Source organism: Scyliorhinus canicula, chromosome 15 (genome assembly GCF_902713615.1).
Source record: "Scyliorhinus canicula chromosome 15, sScyCan1.1, whole genome shotgun sequence".
In the NCBI taxonomy this organism is placed as follows: domain Eukaryota; kingdom Metazoa; phylum Chordata; class Chondrichthyes; order Carcharhiniformes; family Scyliorhinidae; genus Scyliorhinus; species Scyliorhinus canicula.
Window position 1 is genome coordinate 97,177,625 of NC_052160.1, and position 19,514 is coordinate 97,197,138.

At 47.0% G+C, this 19,514-nt stretch overlaps 1 protein-coding gene across 5 annotated transcripts in view; it reads right to left on the reverse strand.

Moving 5' to 3' along the window:
* Window positions 1-19,514, reverse strand: part of ilrun (inflammation and lipid regulator with UBA-like and NBR1-like domains) — a 130,404-nt gene that overhangs the window by 81,537 nt on the left and 29,353 nt on the right. For 4 of the 5 annotated variants that reach the window (XR_005463427.1, XM_038819956.1, XM_038819957.1 and 1 more), the window contains exon 2: window positions 11-165. Coding sequence is in view for 4 of the 5 variants with exons in the window: in XM_038819956.1 (XP_038675884.1) it covers window positions 11-165 (155 nt within the window). In the remaining variant the exon portion in view is untranslated. Of the gene's footprint in view, window positions 1-10; window positions 166-720; window positions 1,838-19,514 lie in introns of those variants that run through there. The other variant, XM_038819959.1, reaches the window with a different exon arrangement.

The window sequence follows — 19,514 nt, forward strand, 5'->3', positions numbered from 1 at the left end:
AGATAATTACCCGTGTTCTGTATCCTCCATGTTTTGGTGAACTGGGTGTCAGGTGGGACAGACTCCCCCTCTCCTATTGTAACATCTTCGACAAATGACATGGAAGGTGCATTGATATTTGGGCTCTCAAAGTCATAGTAAGCACCAATGGCAGCCTGCAAATTCCTGAAAAACAAAATTAAAAGTTTTTCGGTCAATTATCTGAAATCAAACATTTGAACTTTTTGAAATAACATATTGGAAGGCCTGCATAAAAATCCCCAGTAAATTGAATTTTTTTTTAAATCACTGAAAAAAAATGTTTGCCCATGCAACAAGGGCACCAACTTTATTTTACATTTAACACAGAGCAGATAGCAAACACACAACAAACAAAGCGCAACACACAAAAACAATAAAATCCATTTACATATTGCATTTACAGAGAAAAATGCCCCGTGATGTTTCAATGAGCAGGTGTGAGTCTTTATGAGTAGGTTCAGAAAGGTGACTGAAATTTGGTTGAAGAGATGTGTTTTAATTAGGCTTTTACTGAGGATGGATATTGGGACATCAACAAGGAGAAAGTTACAGAAGTTGGGTCTAGAGATGGTAACAGGGTGCATAAGGATTTTAGCAGTGAAGGTAAGACAGGAGTAGAGGTGGTAAGACAGGGGACATAGGTGTAAGCAAACAGTCTTTGTAGTGGATATGAGGTTTAAAGCCCAACTATGGGTTTACCTGGATGCCATGGATGCGAGTAGTCTGGTTCAACATGAACAATCAACCAGGGAAGGAGATGGAGTCAATGGCTTCGAACTTCCTGATTTTCAATTGTAGGAAATCCTGGCTCATCCACAACATAAGAAGATAGGATCAGGAGTTGCCCACTCAGCCACTCAAGCCTGTTTCACTATTCAAAGCAGTAATTGATGATCTATACCTCAATCACATTTACCATTGATCCATATTCCCTATACCCAATCATTGTTGAACCTTCTAAACTCAGGGAATATGAGTCAAGCTTATGTAACATGTCGTCATAATTTAAGCCTTTAGGTTCAGATATATTCTGGTGAATCTGCACCGTACTGTCTACTAAGCTAATTCATGATTCCGGAGGTGTGGTGTGCCAATTTAAACTCAGTACTCCAAGTGGTATTTAAGCAAGTCCTTCCTCGGTTTCCATTCTCCCAACCTACTGCAACTGCCCCCCAACCAACATAAATGCCAATAATCCATCAGCCATTTAAATTACTTTTTGTACTTGTGCATGAGTAGTATTTTAGTGTACGGATGGAAATTTATTTGCTCTTTCACAGTCATTATTCATTCAACATGAAGATAATATTCCAATTAGTCCTTCTTAGATTCAAAGTGATTAAACTCAATCAGCTACAGCTTTGAGCACTCACTTAATTCTGTTCATTCGCCTTTTGAATACATAGGCATACATGGTTATGGGGTCAAGGGAAGGGGAGGGCTATTACAATAAAGTGCCTTAAGCAAATGGATGAGACTTTACCCCGTGAAAACAGATATTAGAGGGATAGTATAGATTTGAGAGAGATATATCATATAGAAGAGTGAAGAAAAGAGCCTGGGATGGATCCTTGGGAGAATTTTGAATGGGACCAGGCAGAAACAGGAAGGATGGTAACTATATTAAGATCAGAAGTAGAATGATGCAAGAGCAGTCTGATCAACCATATTGAAACAAGGTGTCATCTAGTGTCAGATAGATTCCCAAATATAGCTATGCCTTCAGGAAACAAAGTGGAGCCTTGCCATTTAGAAAACGATTCCTCATAAAGCTCTTGCAAACAGTCATGTTTGCACACAAATTGCAAAAGCCGCATGCATTTTGGATGCGGCCATCTTGTCTTTCCTTAAAAATGTCTAAGAATTCAGTATTCTCTAAATTATTTTAGATTATATAGAAGTATGGACAAAGACTGAACAAGACATAACAAGCCAAATACTACACATTATACTTCAACTTTTCTCTTCAAGCCAATTTTCCTCCCACTGTTCATCATCTAATGTATTCCTTCCAGAGGTCACCAGACAAAAACAGAAATAACTGTTCAGTACTGTACCCAAATGGTGTGTGCGAGAGAGAGAGGGGGGCTCGACAGTAAACATCAGGTAGCAAGACTATCATAACCACAACTGATCCTGTCCTCACCAGTTCAGCATATATTGCTGAATAATAATCAATCAAACTGAAAATTTACACTGGTAATTCTGCATTTTATCACACCAGTAAAGGTAGTGTCAAAATCACTACTGTCAATGGACAAATAAGCAGTTGCACAATTGCCCAATTTAAGAGGCCACTCCTAAAAATTACCTCACTGGTTTCAATCAAACTAATTGAGACTCCTCATAAATCAGTGCATACATCCAGCAATACCCACCTGTCGAAAATCTGTTTTTTTAAACAAACAATTTTATTGAGGTATTTTTTGGCATTGTAAACAGTTACAGATAACAGAAATATGCAAACATCAATGGAAAACCAATACTTCAATCAAACCATAATACACATACCCACTCCTCTTCCATAGACATTACCCGCCTATTTATCCCTCCTACTCTACTCTAATCTCCCTCCCCCTGCTGACGTTCACTCTCCCGCGAAGAAGTCGATGAATGGTTGCCACCTTCGGGCGAACCCCAGTACAGATCCCCTCAAGGCGAACTTGATTTCTTCCATACCCAGAAGACTTGACATGTCCGAAAGCCATAGTTCGGTCTTCGGGGGTTTTGAGTCCCTCCATGCCAGCAGTATTCGCCGCCAGGCTATTAGGGAAGCAAAGGCCAGAACATCGGCCTCTTTCTCCCCCTGGACTCCCGGGTCTTCCGAAACCCCAAAAATTGCCACCCCTGGATTCATCACCACCCTGGTTTTCAGCACCCGGGACATGACCCCTGTAAATCCCTCCCAGTACCCCCTAAGCTTAGGGCATGCCCAAAACATGTGAACGTGGTTAGCTGGTCCTCCCGCGCATCTAGCGCACTTGTCCTCGACCCCAAAGAATTTTCTCATCCGAGCTACCGTTATGTGGGCCCGGTGAACGACCTTAAACTGAATCAGGCCGAGCATGGCACATGTTGCGGTTGAGTTTACACTACTCAGGGCTTCCGCCCACAGCCCGTACTCCATCTCCCCGCCAAGTTCCGCCTCCCATTTGAGTTTCAGTTCCTCTGTCTGGGACTCATCCCCCTTCATGAGCACCTTGTAAATATCCGAGACTCTACCCTCTCCTCCTTCTCCTCTAGAGACTATTCTGTCCTGGATCCTTATTGGCAGGAGGCGTGGGAAGGATGGGATCTGTCTGCGTACAAAGTCCCACAACTGTAAGTACCTAAAGTCATTTCCTCTTGCCAGCCCAAATTTCTCCTCCAAACCTCTCAGACCCACAAAGCTCCCCTCCAGGAACATATTGCCCACCCTCCTCACCCCCGCCCGCCTCCATGTTCAAAACCCTCCATCCATGTTCCCGCGGGCGAATCGATGGTTATCACATATTGGAGCCCAGACAGACGCACCAACCTCCCCTACATGCCTCCTCCACTGGCCCCATATCCGCAGGGCCACCCCCACTACCGGGATGGTGGAGTACCTGGCCGGCGAAAGCGGTAGGGGAGCCGTGACCAGGGCTGCCAAACTGGTGCCCCTGCACGAAGCCGCCTCCACTCGCTCCCAGATAGATCCCGTACCCACCATCCATTTCCTTATCATGGCTATGTTAGCCACCCAGTAGTAGTTGATCAGACTCGGCAATGCCAGCCCTCCCTCGCTGCGGCTCCTCTCAAGCATCGCCTTCTTCACCCGCGGGGATTTTCCCGCCCAGACAAAGCTCATGATAATTTTGCCAGTCCTTTTGAAGAAGGACCGTGGGGATAAAGATCACGGGAGGCACTGGAAGATGAACAGGAATCTAGGGAGGATTATCATCTTTACAGTCTGCACCCTCCCAGTCAGTGACAGCGGGACTGCATCCCATCTCCGGAACTCCCTCTTCATTTGTTCCACCGCTCTAGTCAAATTTAACTTATGCAACCTGCCCCTGTCTCGTGCCACCTGTATCCCCAAGTACCGGAAACTTTCCCCAACCAGCCTAAATGGCAGCTCCTTCAGTCTATTCTCCTGGCCCCTTGCCTGCACCACAAACATCTCATTCTTGGCCATATTTAATTTGTACCCCGAGAACCGGCCGAATTTCCTCAATGTTTCCAGGATATTTTCCATCCCGGCCAGTGGGTCCGACACGTACAGGAGCAGGTCATCCGCACAGAGAGAGACCCTGTGTTCCACCCCCCTCCTATCATTCCCTTCCACCCCTTTGCAGCTCTCAACGCAATCGCCAATGGCTCTATGGCCAGCGCGAACAGCAATGGGGAGAGTGGGCATCCCTGTCTGGTCCCGCGATGTAGTCTGAAATAATCTGACATTATCCTGTTCGTCCTAACGCTAGCTTTTGGGGCCTGGTACAATAGTCTGACCCAATTAACCAGTCCCTCCCCGAACCCAAACCGTCCAAGCACCTCCCACAAATAGCCCCACTCCACCCGTTTTGAAGGCCTTCTCAGCATCCATTGCCACCACTACCTCCACCTCCTTGCCCGTCAGGGGCATCATGATCACATTAAGCAATCTTCTCAAGTTAGCTGTCAGCTGCCTGCCTTTCACAAACCCTGTCTGATCGCCCCCAATCACCTCCAGTGCGCAGTCTTCAATTCTAATCGCCAGGACCTTGGCATCCACATTGATCAGGGAGATTGGCCTGTATGACCCGCAGTATTCCGGGTCCTTGTCCCACTTCAATATCAGCGAGATGGTGGCTTGCGACATCGGCGGCGGCGGGGTCCCTCTGTCCCTTGCCTTTTTAAAAATCCTAGTCAGGACCGGTCCCACTATCTCCGAGAACTTCTTGTAAAACTCTACTGGGTATCCATCCAGCCCCTGGGCTTTCCCCGATTGCATGGCCTATAGGCCCCCCAATACTACCTCCTATCTAATCAGGGCCCCCAGCCTGTCCACTAGTCCCCCGCCTACTTGAAATGAAAATGAAATGAAAATCGCTTATTGTCACGAGTAGACTTCAATGAAGTTACTGTGAAAAGCCCCTAGTCGCCACATTCCGGCGCCTGTTCGGGGAGGCTGTTACGGGAATCGAACCGTGCTGCTGGCCTGCTTTCAAAGCCGGCCAGCAGCATTACTTTTGGGAAGGTTAGTCCATCCAGGAACCTTTTCATCTCCTCCGGCTCTTCCGGCAGTTCTGAAGTGTACAGCTTACTATAGAAGTCCCGAAATACCTAATTCAGTCCTGCCGGGTCCTCCTCTCTGCTCCCCTCCCCATCAACGACTCTACTTATTTCCCTGGCCGCCTCCCTCTTCCTGAGTTGCTGCGCTAGCAATCTGCTGGCCTTCTCCCCATGCTCATACACCACTCCCCTCACCTTCCTAAGTTGTTCCATGGCCCTACTCGTGGATTGCACCCCCAGTTCCGCCTGCAATCTCAGTCTCTCCCCGAGTAGATCCTCCCCCGGGGACCCCGCATGCTCATCTATCCGGTAAATCTCCCGAACCAATCTGTCCATTTCTGCTCTGTCCGCCCTGACCCTGTGAGCCCGAATTGAGATCAGCTCCCCCTTCACTACTGCCTTCAGCGCTTCCCACATTGTCGCTGCTGAAACCTCCCCCGTATCGTTCACCTGCAACTAATTTTGCATACACTTCCGCAGTCTCTCACATATCCCCTCCTCCGACAACAATCCTACGTCTAACCTCCATGGCGGGCGTTGGTAATTCGCTCCCCCCCCCCCCCCCCACCGACCTGCAGGTCCACCCAATGCGGGGCATGTTCCGAGATCGTGATTGCCAAGTATTCCGTATTCTTTACCTCCCCTATACAGTTCCTGCTCAAGATTTTTTTAAAAATCAATCCTAGAATATACTTTATGAACATACGAGTAAAACGAGTAGCCCCTTCCCGTCGGCTGTCTGGCTCTCCATGGGTCCACTGCCCCCATTTGCTCCATGAACCCTTTCAGCTCCCTTGCCATTGCTGGGAGTCTAGCCGTTCTGGGACATGACCGGTCCAGCCCGGGTCAAGGACCGTATTAAAGTCCCCCTCCCCCCCCAACCATTATCAACTTATGTGAGTCTAGGTCCGGGATCTTCCCCAGCATTCTTTTGATAAAGTCAACATCGTCCCTGTTCGGAGCATATATGTTCACCAGCACCACTCTTCTCCCCTCTAGCTTGCCCCTTACCATAAGGAATCTGCCCCCGCCGTCTGCGACTACGCCCTCCACCTCAAATTGAACCCGCTTATTGATCATAATTGCTACCCCCCTGGACTTAGAATCCAAGTCCGAGTGGAAGACCTGACTGATCCAGCCCTTCCTTAGCCCACCTGTCGAAAATCTTGAGCATATCACTGAACAACACAAAAGACTGCAAAAGAAAGTCAGTCAGCCAGAGCAACTCTCCTTGTGGGGTTGCATTCATACTAGATGACTGGGTTCAGGAGCAGATCATGAGTAAGTCTTCTGACCTGTGCCTCCTCCACAACAGGTGACCAAGATGTGAAAGATGGGACTGGGGTGAAAACAAACTGAGGAACAACCACTTGAATAAAACTAATAGGGGTTGCAACCTCTCACACTCAAACAACATGATTTCCTCCAAGCTACAGAAATTACATGCAGCCTGGCTGGCTATGTGGCTCACCTCCACATTTAACACTACTGTTCCATGTAATACTCTCCACCTGCATCCCTGCATAGGCAGCCTTTCATTTGGGGCCCCACCTCTGCTAGACTGCAAAATGGAACATCGGAACATGTCTGGTAAGATCAAAGTATGGAAATGGAAAAGTGCAGCAGCAGTACAGGAAATCACTCCATGCAGAACGGAACTGCTACTTTGTATGTTACATATATGAAAGTTTGAAGAGAGCGAATATCTTTTGAAAGATAAAACCATCCTAATTATTTCTAGAATTTGTGCACTCAAATACAATGTTCCAACGTATTTAAAAACCCCATTTTATTAAAGATGTTCGAGGTCCAACAAGTGTGACAATAAACCTTAAATGTCAAACAATATGAGCATGAAGGCGAAGTGAAAGGATAAGTACTGCCCATAGCCTCAGATTCCATAACAGCAACATAGCCTGTCAGTTAATCTTTAAAAGAGCAACATTCCTCCTATTGTATTACTACTGACTTTTGGAACACAATATATAAAGATTGTCAATCAACGTTAGGACCATAGGGGCAGCACGGTGGCACAGCGGTTAGCATTGTTGCCTACGGCGCTGAGGACCCGGGTTCGAATCCTGGCCCTGGTTCACTGTCCGTGTGGAGTTTGCACATTCTCCCAGTGTCTGCGTGGGTTTCGCCCCCACAACCCAAAAAAGATGTGCAGGGTAGCTGGATTGGCCACACTAAATTGCCCCTTAATTGGAAAAAATAATTGGGTACGCTAAATTTATTTTTTTTTAAACGTTAGGACCATAGAAATGTTGTGGCTCAGAAAGAGGCCATTCAGCCCACTGTGTCTGCACCAGCCGAAAAGAAGAAGAAAAAACAAACCAGCCGCTCATTTTAATCTCTTTCCAGCACCTTTCCAGAGCCTTGCAGGTTACAGCACTTCAGGTGCAGACCCGGCATGGTGGCAAGTACTACTGCCTCAGCACCAGGGACCCGGGTTCAATTCTGGCCTTGGGTGACTGTGTGGTGTTTGCACGTGCTCCCCATGTCTGCGTGGGTTTCCTCCCACGGTCCAAAGATGTACACGCTAGGTGGACTGGTCATGCTAAATTGCTTTGTAGTCCACAAGGTTAGGTGGGTAACTGGGTCGCGAGGATAGAGTGGGGGAGGGAGCGAGCTGTTTCAGAGGGTAGATGCAGACCCGTAGGGCTGAATGGCCTCCTTTGCACTGTAGGGATTCTATGATATCTACGACCCAGTTATTTTTTAAATGAGTTGAGTGTTCCAGCCTCAACCTTAATTTGGCAGTGAATTCCAAATGCCACCATCCGCAAGGTGAAAAGGTTTTTCTTCATATCCAGTCGAAACAATCTACCAATCACCTTAAATCTATGCCCCTAGTAACTGATGCCTCAGTTAGGGGAAACAGGCCTTTCCTGTCTACCCTCTCTAGGCTCCTCAATTTTGTACACCACAGTAAGGCCACCTCACAGCCTCCTCTGTTCAAAAAAAACCCTGAACTATCCAAACTTTCCTCACAGCTGCAATTTTCAATCTGTGGCAACATGCTTTTCACCGGTCCACAAAGCACACTCGAGAATAGACTACTTTGCAGTAAGGAAAGCGGTGCTCCATGAATAGTAAGAGTGGAATATTCCGTGATAATTATCTCCGACCACGGTCTACATTACATGGATGTGAGGATGGAGATGGGTCATGCCTAGCGCCCCATGTGGAGGTTGGACACGGATCTACAAACCGATGAGGTCTTCAGCCAAAAGAAATCATAAGTCACGGCGCTGAGGATCCAGGTTCGATTCCGGCGCCGCTCACTGTGTGGAGTTTGCACATTCTCCCAGTGTCACCGTGGGTTTCACCCCCACAACCCAAAGATATGCAGGTTAAGTGGACTTGCCATATCTTTTTATTAGAACAGTAAAAATATATACAAGGCCAAACGGTACAAACACTAATTTTGTGTTGGAGCAACAGGGTACCCTCCCCTCAGTACCAATGTACGGGGAGGGGGAGAGGTCGATACTCTGAGTATTAAAACATTTCACAACACATTTCTACAAAAAACAAATGGTACAAGCACTAAACTTTGCGCCGGAGAGACCATGCTCCAGAATTGGAAAAAAATTAATTGGGCACTCTAAAGTCAAAGCAATATAAATCACAAGCCATAGACGAGTTTGTTACAAATAACCGGAATGGGGAGGTCTCACGTTTCACATTCTGGGAGGCACTGAAGGCGATGATTGGGGGAGAGATTATGGCCTACATGGCACGAAGAGGGCAGCAGAGCAGAGCTTCTGATTGGCTGTTCCGGGGAGATTTGCATACGTGCAGTGCGGTCAGCGTAAGTTGAAGGTGTACCTGCGCAAGTGACCCAAGGAGGTCGAGTGAAGGCAAGCATCCAGCAGAGGGCAGCAGAGCAGAGCTTCTGATTGGCTGTTCCGGGGAGATTTGCATACGTGCAGTGCGGTCAGCGTAAGTTGAAGGTGTACCTGCGCAAGTGACCAGAGGAGTTCGAGGGAAGGCAAGCATCCAGCAGAGGGCAGCAGAGCAGAGCTTCTAATTATCTGTTCCGGGGAGATTTGCATACGTGCAGTGCGGTCAGCGTAAGTTGAAGGTGTACCTGTGCAAGTGACCCAAGGAGGTCGAGTGAAGGCAAGCATCCAGCAGAGGGCAGCAGAGCAGAGCTTCTGATTGGCTGTTCCGGGGAGATTTGCATACGTGCAGTGTGGTCGGCGTAAGTTGAAGGTGTACCTGCGCAAGTGACCCAAGGAGGTCGAGTGAAGGCAAGCATCCAGCAGAGGGCAGCAGAGCAGAGCTTCTGATTGGCTGTTCCGGGGAGATTGCATACGTGCAGTGCGGTCAGCGTAAGTTGAAGGTGTACCTGCGCATGTGACCCAAGGAGGTCAAGGGAAGGCAAGCATCCAGCAGAGCAGAGCCTCTGATTAGCTGTTCCGGGGAGATTGCATATGTGCAGTGCGGTCAGCGTAAGTTGAAGGTGTACCTGCGCAAGTGACCTGAGGAGTTCGAGGGAAGGCAAGCATCCAGCAGAGGGCAGCAGAGCAGAGCTTCTGATTGGCTGTTCCGGGGAGATTTGCATACGTGCAGTGCGGTCAGCGCAAGTTGAAGGTGTGCCTGCGCAAGTGACCCAAGGAGGTCGAGTGAAGGCAAGCATCCAGCAGAGGGCAGCAGAGCAGAGCTTCTGATTGGCTGTTCCGGGGAGATTTGCATACGTGCAGTGCGGTCAGCGTAAGTTGAAGGTGTACCTGCGCAAGTGACCTGAGGAGTTCGAGGGAAGGCAAGCAATTCCAGCAGAGGGCAGCAGAGCAGAGCTTCTAATTGGCTGTTCCGGGAGATTTGCATACGTGCAGTACGGTCAGCTTTTTAGTTTCAGTAGCTGGGAAAGTTAGTTCAGTGGGGAATGGAGGCTAGGGCAGTTGAATGTTCCTCCTGCAGAATATGGAGGAAAACTACTGGGATGGGCAGGAGGGAGGGTTTGGTTTCCTGGATAATTGGGGCTCATTCTGGAGTAGGTGGTACCTCTACAAACAGGACGGTCTTCACCTGAACCAGAGGGGTACCAATATCCTGGGGGGGGGGGGGGGGGAGATTTGCTTCGGGGGGGGGGGTTTTAAACTAATTCACCGGGGGATGGAACCTAAATTGTAGTCCCAGTGTACAGGATGTTGAGAGTAGTGAGGTCAGGGATAGGGTTAAAAGTTCAAAAGAGGGCACTGGCAAGCAAGACACTGGTTTGAAGTGTGTCTACTTCAACGCCAGGAGCATCCGGAATAAGGTGGGTGAGCTTGCAGCATGGGTTGGTACCTGGGATCTCGATCTTTGAAAACATGATTTCAGCAGTCAAGCACACTCTAACTCAGGGTTTGAAGCTTTACTTCACTTCTGAAATTCCTATATTCATCACATTAAAAGGGGCATTTGAACTGTATTGGGTTGCTTAATTGAAGTATAGATATACATAACAAGTATAGGTATAGATAGCAAGTTTACGTTTTCCCTGGTGTTTAAGAACTGTTTAACTAGACTTCCGGTTGCGGCTATGCCTAGGTAGGTCGCACGGTCGGCAGCTCCCGCCGATAACGGACTTTTGGGCCCTTTTACGGAGCTCCCGCGGCACTTGGACGACAATTCCCAGTGTCGGAAGGAAACAGTGAGGGTCCCCCAGCACTGTAAGGAGTGGACCAGGAGTGGGGCGATCAAAAAGCGGCTTTGAGAAGAGAGGAGAACGGGCGTAAAAAAACAAGATATGCAGCCAGGCGGGGATCAGCAGCGTGGGCCCATTGGTCAGAGGAGCAGCAGAGTTTCTCAGAAGCTGCTTCGCCGAGTTAAAGGCGGAGATGTTGGGTCCTATGAAGGCTTCTATTGAAAGGTTTGTGGAGACCCAGAGAATGCAGGGGACAGCGATCAAGGAGGTGCAGCAGAAGGCCTCTGATAACGAGGATGAGATTTCGGCCTGGCGGTTAGAGTGGAGGCGCGCGAGGCTCTGCACAAAAGATGGCAGGAGAAGTCAAGGAGGCAGAACCTGCGGATTCGGAGTCTCCCTGAAGGCGTGAGGGGTCGGATGCTGGTGCGTATGTGACCACGATGCTGGGAACGCTGATGGGCGCAGGGGCTTTTCCGCGGCCCCTGGAGCTGGATGGGGTGCACAGAGTCCTGGCAAGGAGGCCTAGGGCGAACGAGCCGCCAAGAGCTATGGTGGTAAGATTTCACCGCTTCACCGATAAGAAGTGTGTCCTGCGATGGGCGAAGGAGGAGCGAAGTAGCAGGTGGGAGAACTGTGAGATCCGTATTTACCAGGACCGGGGTGCAGAGCTGGCCAAGAGGCATGCGGGATTCAACCGGGCCAAAGCGGTCCTCCACAGCAAAGGGGTGAATTCGAGCTGTTACAACCGGCGAGGCTGTGGGTTACATATCAGGACTGGCACCACTATTCCGATACGCCGGATGAGGCGTGGACTTTTATAAAGAACGAGAAGCTGGACTGAACTAATGGACTGCAGTATGTTGTTGGGGGATGCTGGTGGGGTGGTGGGGGCTGGGGGGGGGGAAGGATTCTCAGAGCTGTTGGGGCCCGTTATTGTTGAAGAACCTTCAATGAGGCAAGGAAAAGGGAATCCTTCCCCCGACAATGTCGCAAACTCTGATCTCGCTCATCCTTAAGCAAAATAAGGACCCATTGCAATGTGGCTCTACAGGCCGATATCGCTCCTTAATGTAGATGCCAAACTGTTGGCCAAGATCCTGGCCACCGGAATTGAGGGACTGTGTCCCGGGAGTGATCAATGAGGATCAGACGGGGTTTGTGAAGGGCAGGCAGCTGAACACGAATGTGCGGAGGCTCCTGAATGTGATCATGATATTCTCGGAAGGAGGGGATGCAGAAGTGGCGGCAGCAATGGACACGGAAAAAGCCTTCGATCGGGTGGAGGTGGGAGTACCTGTGGGAAGTGTAGGCAAGATTTGGATTTGCCGAGGATTCATAGGGTGGGTTAAATTGCTGTATCAAGCCCCTGTTGCGAGTGTGTCGATGAACCGGCTGCGGTCGGAGGACTTTTGGCTATATCGAGGAACGAGGCAGGGATGCCTCCTGAACCCCCTGCTGTTTGCCCTGGCAATTGAGCCGCTGGTCATGGCGCTGCGGGAGTCTAGAAACTGGAGGGGGCTGGTTCGGGGGGTGGGTGGAGGAGCATTGGGTGTCACTGTATGTGGATGACATGCTCCTGTACATTTCTGATCCAGTGGAGGGGGTGGGGGAGGTCATGCAGATCCTTAAAGAGTTCGGGGACTTTTCGGGGTATAAGTTGAACGTCGGGAAAAGTGAGCTTTTTGTGATACATGCGAGGGGCCAGGAAAACAGACTGGAGAGCTACCGCTTAAGATGGTGGAGAGAAGCTTTCGCTATTTGGACATACAGGTGGCTAAGAGTTGGGATGCCCTGCACAAGCTCAATCTAGCGCGGCTGGTGGGTCAGATGGAAGAGGACTTTAAGAGGTGGGACATGCTGCCGCTTTCCCTGGCAGGCAGGGTGCAATCCGTGAAGATGACGGTCCTCCCCAGATTCTTGTTCATCTTCCAATGCTTTCCCATCCTTATCCCCAAGTCCTTCTTCAAGCAGGTGAACAGAATTATCACGGGATTTGTGTGGGCAAACAAGGCGCTGCCCAACTTCTGCAGCTATTACTGGGCAGCAAATATATCCATGATTCGGAAATGGGTAGTAGAGAGAGAGATATGGGGGGGGGGGGGGGGGGGGGGGGGGGGGGGGGGGTGGAAGCGATTGGAGGAGGCGTCTTACAGGGATACTAGCCTGGGGGCATTGATAACGGCACCGCTGCCGCTTCCGCCGACACGGTACACCACGAGCCCGGTGGTGATGGTGACATTGAGGATCTGGGGTCAGTGGATATGGCACAGGGAGGAGGTAGGGGCCTCAGTTGGACCCCGATACAGAACAATCACAGGTTTGTTCCAGGTAGAATAGATGGTGGGTTCCTAAGCTGGCACAGAGCGGGTATTAAAAGGATGGGGGGACTTGTTTTATTGACGGGACTTTTGCTCGCCTGAGGGCACTGGAAGAGAAATTTGGGTTGCCCCCAGGGAAAACCTTTAGGTACCTGCAGGTCCGGGCTTTTCGTGCGGAAGCAGGTGGAAGAATTTCCACTGCTACCGGACCCCGGAGGACTACAGGACAGGGTGGTTGCGGGCGTGTGGGTAGGGGACGGAAAGGTATCAGACGTATACCAGGAGCTGTAGGAGGCGGAGGAGGCCTCGGTAGAAGAGCTGAAGGGCAAGTGGGAGGAGGAGCTGGGTGAGGAGCTGGATGAGGGCCTGTGGGCAGACGCCCTGGGCAGGGTCAATTCCTCCTCATCTTGTGCCAGGCTCAGCCTGGTTCAGTTTAAGGTGGTGCAAAGGGCAGAACCCCACCTTGCTTTGTTAAGTTGTTAATTCATTTTTCTTCATTATTACTATTATGTTTTTTGTTTTTTTCTTTCTGCAGTGGTTTGTAAATTGTTAAAATTTTGAATAACAACAAATTTTTTTTTTTTAAACTGTTTTTTAAACATAAAATATACCTATTTGGTTAGTCATCATTCCTGGGGTGAGAATCCGTTCCTCACAATTTACAAAGTAAAATAAATTGGGGGTTTCTTATCCGGTATCCTACAATGTTTGGGGTCTGGGTCCAATATTTAACAGTGCAACACTCAACACCACACAAAAATTCCAGCTGGCCTAACCAGTATTTTTATACAGTTCCATCATTACACTCCCTGCCTTTGTCTTCAATGCCTCACCCAATTATCTGAAGCATTCCATATGCTTTCTTTCCCAACTTATCCATCGGTCCTGACACCTTCAGGGGCCTGTGAATGTGCACTCCAAAGTCTCTCATTCTTCAACCGCTCTCAATAACCTCCTGTCATCGGCGTTATTCCCTTTGCTTATTTGCCATCCCCAAATGCTTACCTCACTTCTCTAAATTGAAGTATATGCCACTTTTCCACCCACTCAACCAACCATTTATATAATTCCCGAGACAACAAATCACCATCAACAACATGGCCAATTTCTGTCCATCTGCAAATTTCCCAATCTTGCCTCCACATTCAAGTGTAATCATTGATTAATGTATTATATATATCACAAAAACATCCATCTTTCTGGTTGCTGAGCCAATTTTGGGTCCAACTCACCACCTTCCCTCTATATACCATGGAATTTCATCTTTCTGACCGGTCTGCCATTGGAACCTTGTCAATGCCTTACTAAATGACATGTGGACAACATCCACTGTACTACGCTCATCCAATCTTCGTTACATCCTAAAAAAAGTGATAAGTGAGAAAGTCACAATCTTCTCCAAACAAAACCATGTTGACTAGCCCTCATCACTCCATGCCCAAGTGACAAGTTTATTCTTGTCTCAGAATTGATTCCAACAATTTCCCCACCGAAGTCAGGTTCAACTATCCTATAATATCTCTGGCCTATCCCTCACGCCCTTTTTAAATAATGGTACAATGTTAGCAGACCTCCAATCCTCAGTATTTCACCTGTATCGAGTGAGGTTTGGAAATGATCCTCACGGTATCCACTATTTCCTCCCTGGCTTCCTTTAACAGCCTGGGATAATTAACCCGGCCCTGGTGATTTATCCACCTTCAAGGATGTCTCCCTCCAGTTCTCCTTCTTTCATATGCTTATTGTATCTAATATCTCAAACTCCTCTCTCAACAAGCATGTCTAGCATCATTCCTCTCCTTCTGAAGACAGAGACAAAGATCCTACCCACATTTCTGCATATCAAACCACAAGTTATCATATACACCGATAAGGCCCTCCCCTTTCCTTAGTTATTCTCCCTTTCCTTAGTTATTCCATGCTTTTAATGTGCAGATAAAACAGCTTTGGGTTTCTTGATATTACCTGGCATATTTCTCATGTCGTCTCTTTGCTTTCCTAATTTCTTTAACATTGTCCATCATCATGAGCAGCACGATAGCACGTGGCTAGCTCTGTTGTGTTTCACACAGCTCCAAGGTCCCAGGTTCGATTCCCGGCTTGGGCCACTGTCTGTTTGGAGTCTGTAACGTTTTCCCAGTGTCGGCGTGGGTTTCCTCCGGGTGCTCCGGTTTCCTCCCCCAAGTCCCGAAAGAAGTGCTGTTAGGTAATTTCACATTCTGAACTTCCTTTCAGGTTTAATATAAGCTACTTGTGACAATAAAGATTATTTTTTAAAGAATCTTTGGGTCTATTGAAATTGTGATGCTTGTCAATTTGATGACTCTGCTTTTGTCTCTTCCCAGAAACGCCCCTCAACTAATCTCATTCAGTTTAGATGGACATTGATAAAAGCCAAGTTCCAAGGGTCTGCCGAAGCATGCAGTGGAACTTAACCTGCTAAAACTGCAGTTAACCAGCACCAAATATTGGTAATACTTGTCGATTTGTAGGGTGTTCATGGGTGGATTCAAGCTCAATGGGTAACTCGCACAAGAAGGGAAGCCAAAATTTCCATAGATTCACTTCACGAGCAAGGGGCACAAATATTGATGCACAGGAGGTTCTGCTATAATTAGAGTCCATTTTATTCAAAACTTTAAATTGGTATTTTCCTTAACCAGGCATTCAGAGGCAAAGTTTTAACATCCTTAAATAAATATGGGAATTCTGCAGTTCAAAAACTTCTGCAGCTCAAACATTTTATCTGCAGCTCAAACATTTTAATACCTTACAAATTAAACATGCATCAAGGCACATTTCAGGAGTTGGAATGAATGAACCCGAGATGCTGAATCTTAATTTTTGCCTGCTCATATTTCTTTCAGTGCTAAACTGAGCTCACTGCCTGGCAATCAGCAACATTCCACCAGCCATCCTCCTTTAATAATGCTTACTGCACAAATTAAGAGTCTACCGCTGAGACTTAGCATATAAGACATGATTGAATTTTGTATGTTCAATACTGTTGCCATAAATATCCCCATTTAAAGCTGAAGAGGAAAATTTAATGATTTCCATACTAACTTTGATTACATGGCGAGAAGCAAAACTCTTTAAAATAACAAACTACACCAAAATAAATTATCCTAATACAACTAACCTCGCTCTTGAAGGAACTTGCGAAGTTTAGTTAACGATGACTGAACAGGTTTGTGCTCACTCACCCAAGCTGTCATGCCAAGCATCTACTACTGAGACAGTCAAATTGAGTTGGAGGTATTTGGAATGAAGAAAAATCTTCCAATAAAAGTAGGTAAAAAATACTTTAAACAATACTGGGATGAATTGCAAGTGTTTTGAGCAGGGTGACAATACTTCCAAATTGTTACTTATTAACTGTGCCAAATAGTCACTGGCATTTGGACCATAAATGTTGTTCAGTAATGCGAACTGTACAAGTTTCCTTATATGTGTGTGCATTGAGCTCTTTGCACATTATTACTTCGAAGAGACTTTGCACTGGTTTGCAATTTGGACCATTTAAAGTTCATTGCAGACTTGCGAGAAATAATAATGTGCAATTGGAGCTTTTCACAAATATATTCTAAAATGATACTATTTAAGAGGTCAGACAGCACCAACACTTTAAATCTCACCCCTATCACAGCACCAAAAAAAGCTGTTATCATGTTCCAAATGAATCCTTTATGACTGTGACAAAAGTAAACTTTCCCTCCACCTCCACCCCTCCATTTTAACACAAGACCCTGCTCCCACGCCCACATGTCTGTCTTTGGCCTGTGCAATGTTCCAGTGAAGCTCAACGCATACTGGAGGAACAACATCTCATCTTCCGGTTAGGCACACTACAGCCTTCCGGACTCAACATCGAATTCAATAACTTCAGATGATTTGCTCTACCCCACCTCGGCCCATTTGTTTTCATCCCATTTCATTTTTACTGTCTTTTACCATTTCTTTCTTTCTTGTCTTTCTTCATATATAATATATATATGTTTACCCCCCATCTTATCCACCTTTCCTTACCCTTTCTCCCCTTTGCTTCCCCCTTCCCTTCCCCCCACATCTACATCTGTCACAGTTCACCCTCTGATGTTAGTTTCTCTGTTCGTTTCTCTGTTCTTTGGCTTTTCACACCTTTTCTCTCTGGGAACTGCCATTAGCACTATTTCCCCTTGGTTTCTGTGACTATTAGCGCCCCGTTTCCCTAGGTTTCTGTGGCTATGATTCATCTTTCATTCTCACTCCACAGTATAAATATTTCCCATTTTCTCTGACATTTAACTTTGACGAAGGGCCATCTGGACTCAAAGACTAATAGTAAGCAAAGAGTGGGGATTAATGGGTGTTTCTCTGGTTGACAATCAGTAGCTAGTGGTGTCCCTCAGGGATCAGTGTTGGGCCCACAATTGTTCACATTTACATAGATGATTTGGAGTTGGGGACCAAGGGCAATGTGTCCAAGTTTGCAGACGACACTAAGATGAGTGGCAGAGGATACTGGAAGTCTGCAGAGGGATTTGGATAGGTTAAGTGAATGGGCTAGGGTCTGGCAGATGGAATACAATGTTGATAAATGTGAGGTTATCCATTTTGGTAGGAATAACAGCAACAGGGATTATTATTTAAATGATAAAATATTAAAACATGCTGCTGTGCAGAGAGACCTGGGTGTTCTAGTGCATGAGTGGCTTACAGGTGCAACAGGTGATTAAGGCGGCAAATGGAGTTTTGTCCTTCATTACTAGAGGGATGGAGTTTAAGACCAGGGAGGTTATGCTGCAATTGTATACGGTGTTAGTGAGGCCTCATCTGGAGTATTGTGTTCAATTTTGGTCTCCTTACCTGAGAAAGGACGTACTGGCACTGGAGGGTGTGCAGAGGAGATTCACTAGGTTAATCCCAGAGCTGAAGGGGTCGAGGAGAGATTGAGTAGACTGGGACTGTACTCGTTGAAATTTAGAAGAATGAGGGGGGATCTTATAGAAACATATAAAATTATGAAGGGAATAGTTGGATAGATGCGGGCAGGTTGTTTCCACTGGCTGGTGAAAACAGAACTAGGGGGCATAGCCTCAAAATAAGGGGAAGTAGATTTCGGACTGAGTTTAGGAGGAACTTCTTCACCCAAAGGGTTGTGAATCTATGAAATTCCTTGCGCAGTGAAGCATTTGAGGCTCCTTCAGTAAATGTTTTTAAGATAACGATAGATAATTTTTTGAAGAATAAAGGGATTAAGGGTTATGGTGTTCAGGCCAGAAAGTGGAGCTGAGTCCACAAAAGATCAGCCATGATCTCATTGAATGGCGGAGCAGGCTCGAGGGGCCAGATGGCCTACTCATGCTCCTAGTTCTTATGTTCTTAAAACGGTAGCTCTTTTATCTCCCTACAGATGCTACCAGACCTGCTGAGATTTACCAACATTTTCTCTTTGGTAAACTTTCCCTCCTTGTCCTTATCAATCTGTCTGCAGCCTTTGGCATGGCCGACCATGCCATCCTCCTCCAAACCTCTTCATTGTTGTCCAGCTGGGTGAGACTGCTCTCACATGGTTCTATTGAGGATGGATTAAAATATATATTATATATATATTTAATTAAGCTAGGGAAAAGTTAATAGATAAAAAGGGTAACAGGACTAAATGCATGCAATCGCAATATGAGGCCATAGTGAAGTGGATTTAAAAGGAGATAGGTTGGGTTTAGGAATTTGTTTCAGGAGATAGATCTAACTTGGCTTTAAGCTATTAAATTTCAAAAGGGAGTAAGAGACTTTTCTAACTTGCAATGGTTTCAAAAGTAAACAAAGGAAGGTTGTTAAATTTCATTTGAGCTGAATGGAGGAAGGCCATCCAAAAACATGAAAGATTTTAATATTTTTTTTAAGTTCCAAGAGGTGCGGAGAATAATGGAATTGAAGATGAAAGGGGAGAAAATGGGTATTTAAGGAAAGATGTTGAGCTGAGTTATGTTGGATGTGTGGGGGAGATATCTTTTACAGATGCACTATAGAAAGCATCCTATCGGGCTGCATCACAGCCTGGTATGGCAACTGCTCGGCCCAGGACCGCAAGGAACTTCAGAGAGTCGTGAATACCGCCCAGTCCATCACACGAACCTGCCTCCCATCCATGGACTCCATCTACACCTGCCGCTGCCGGGGGAAAGCGGGCAGCATAATCAAGGATCTCTCCCACCCGGCTTACTCACTTTTCCAACTTCTTCCATCGGGCAGGAGATACAGAAGTCTGAGAACACGCACGAACAGACTCAAAAACAGCTTCTTCCCCACTGTCACCAGAC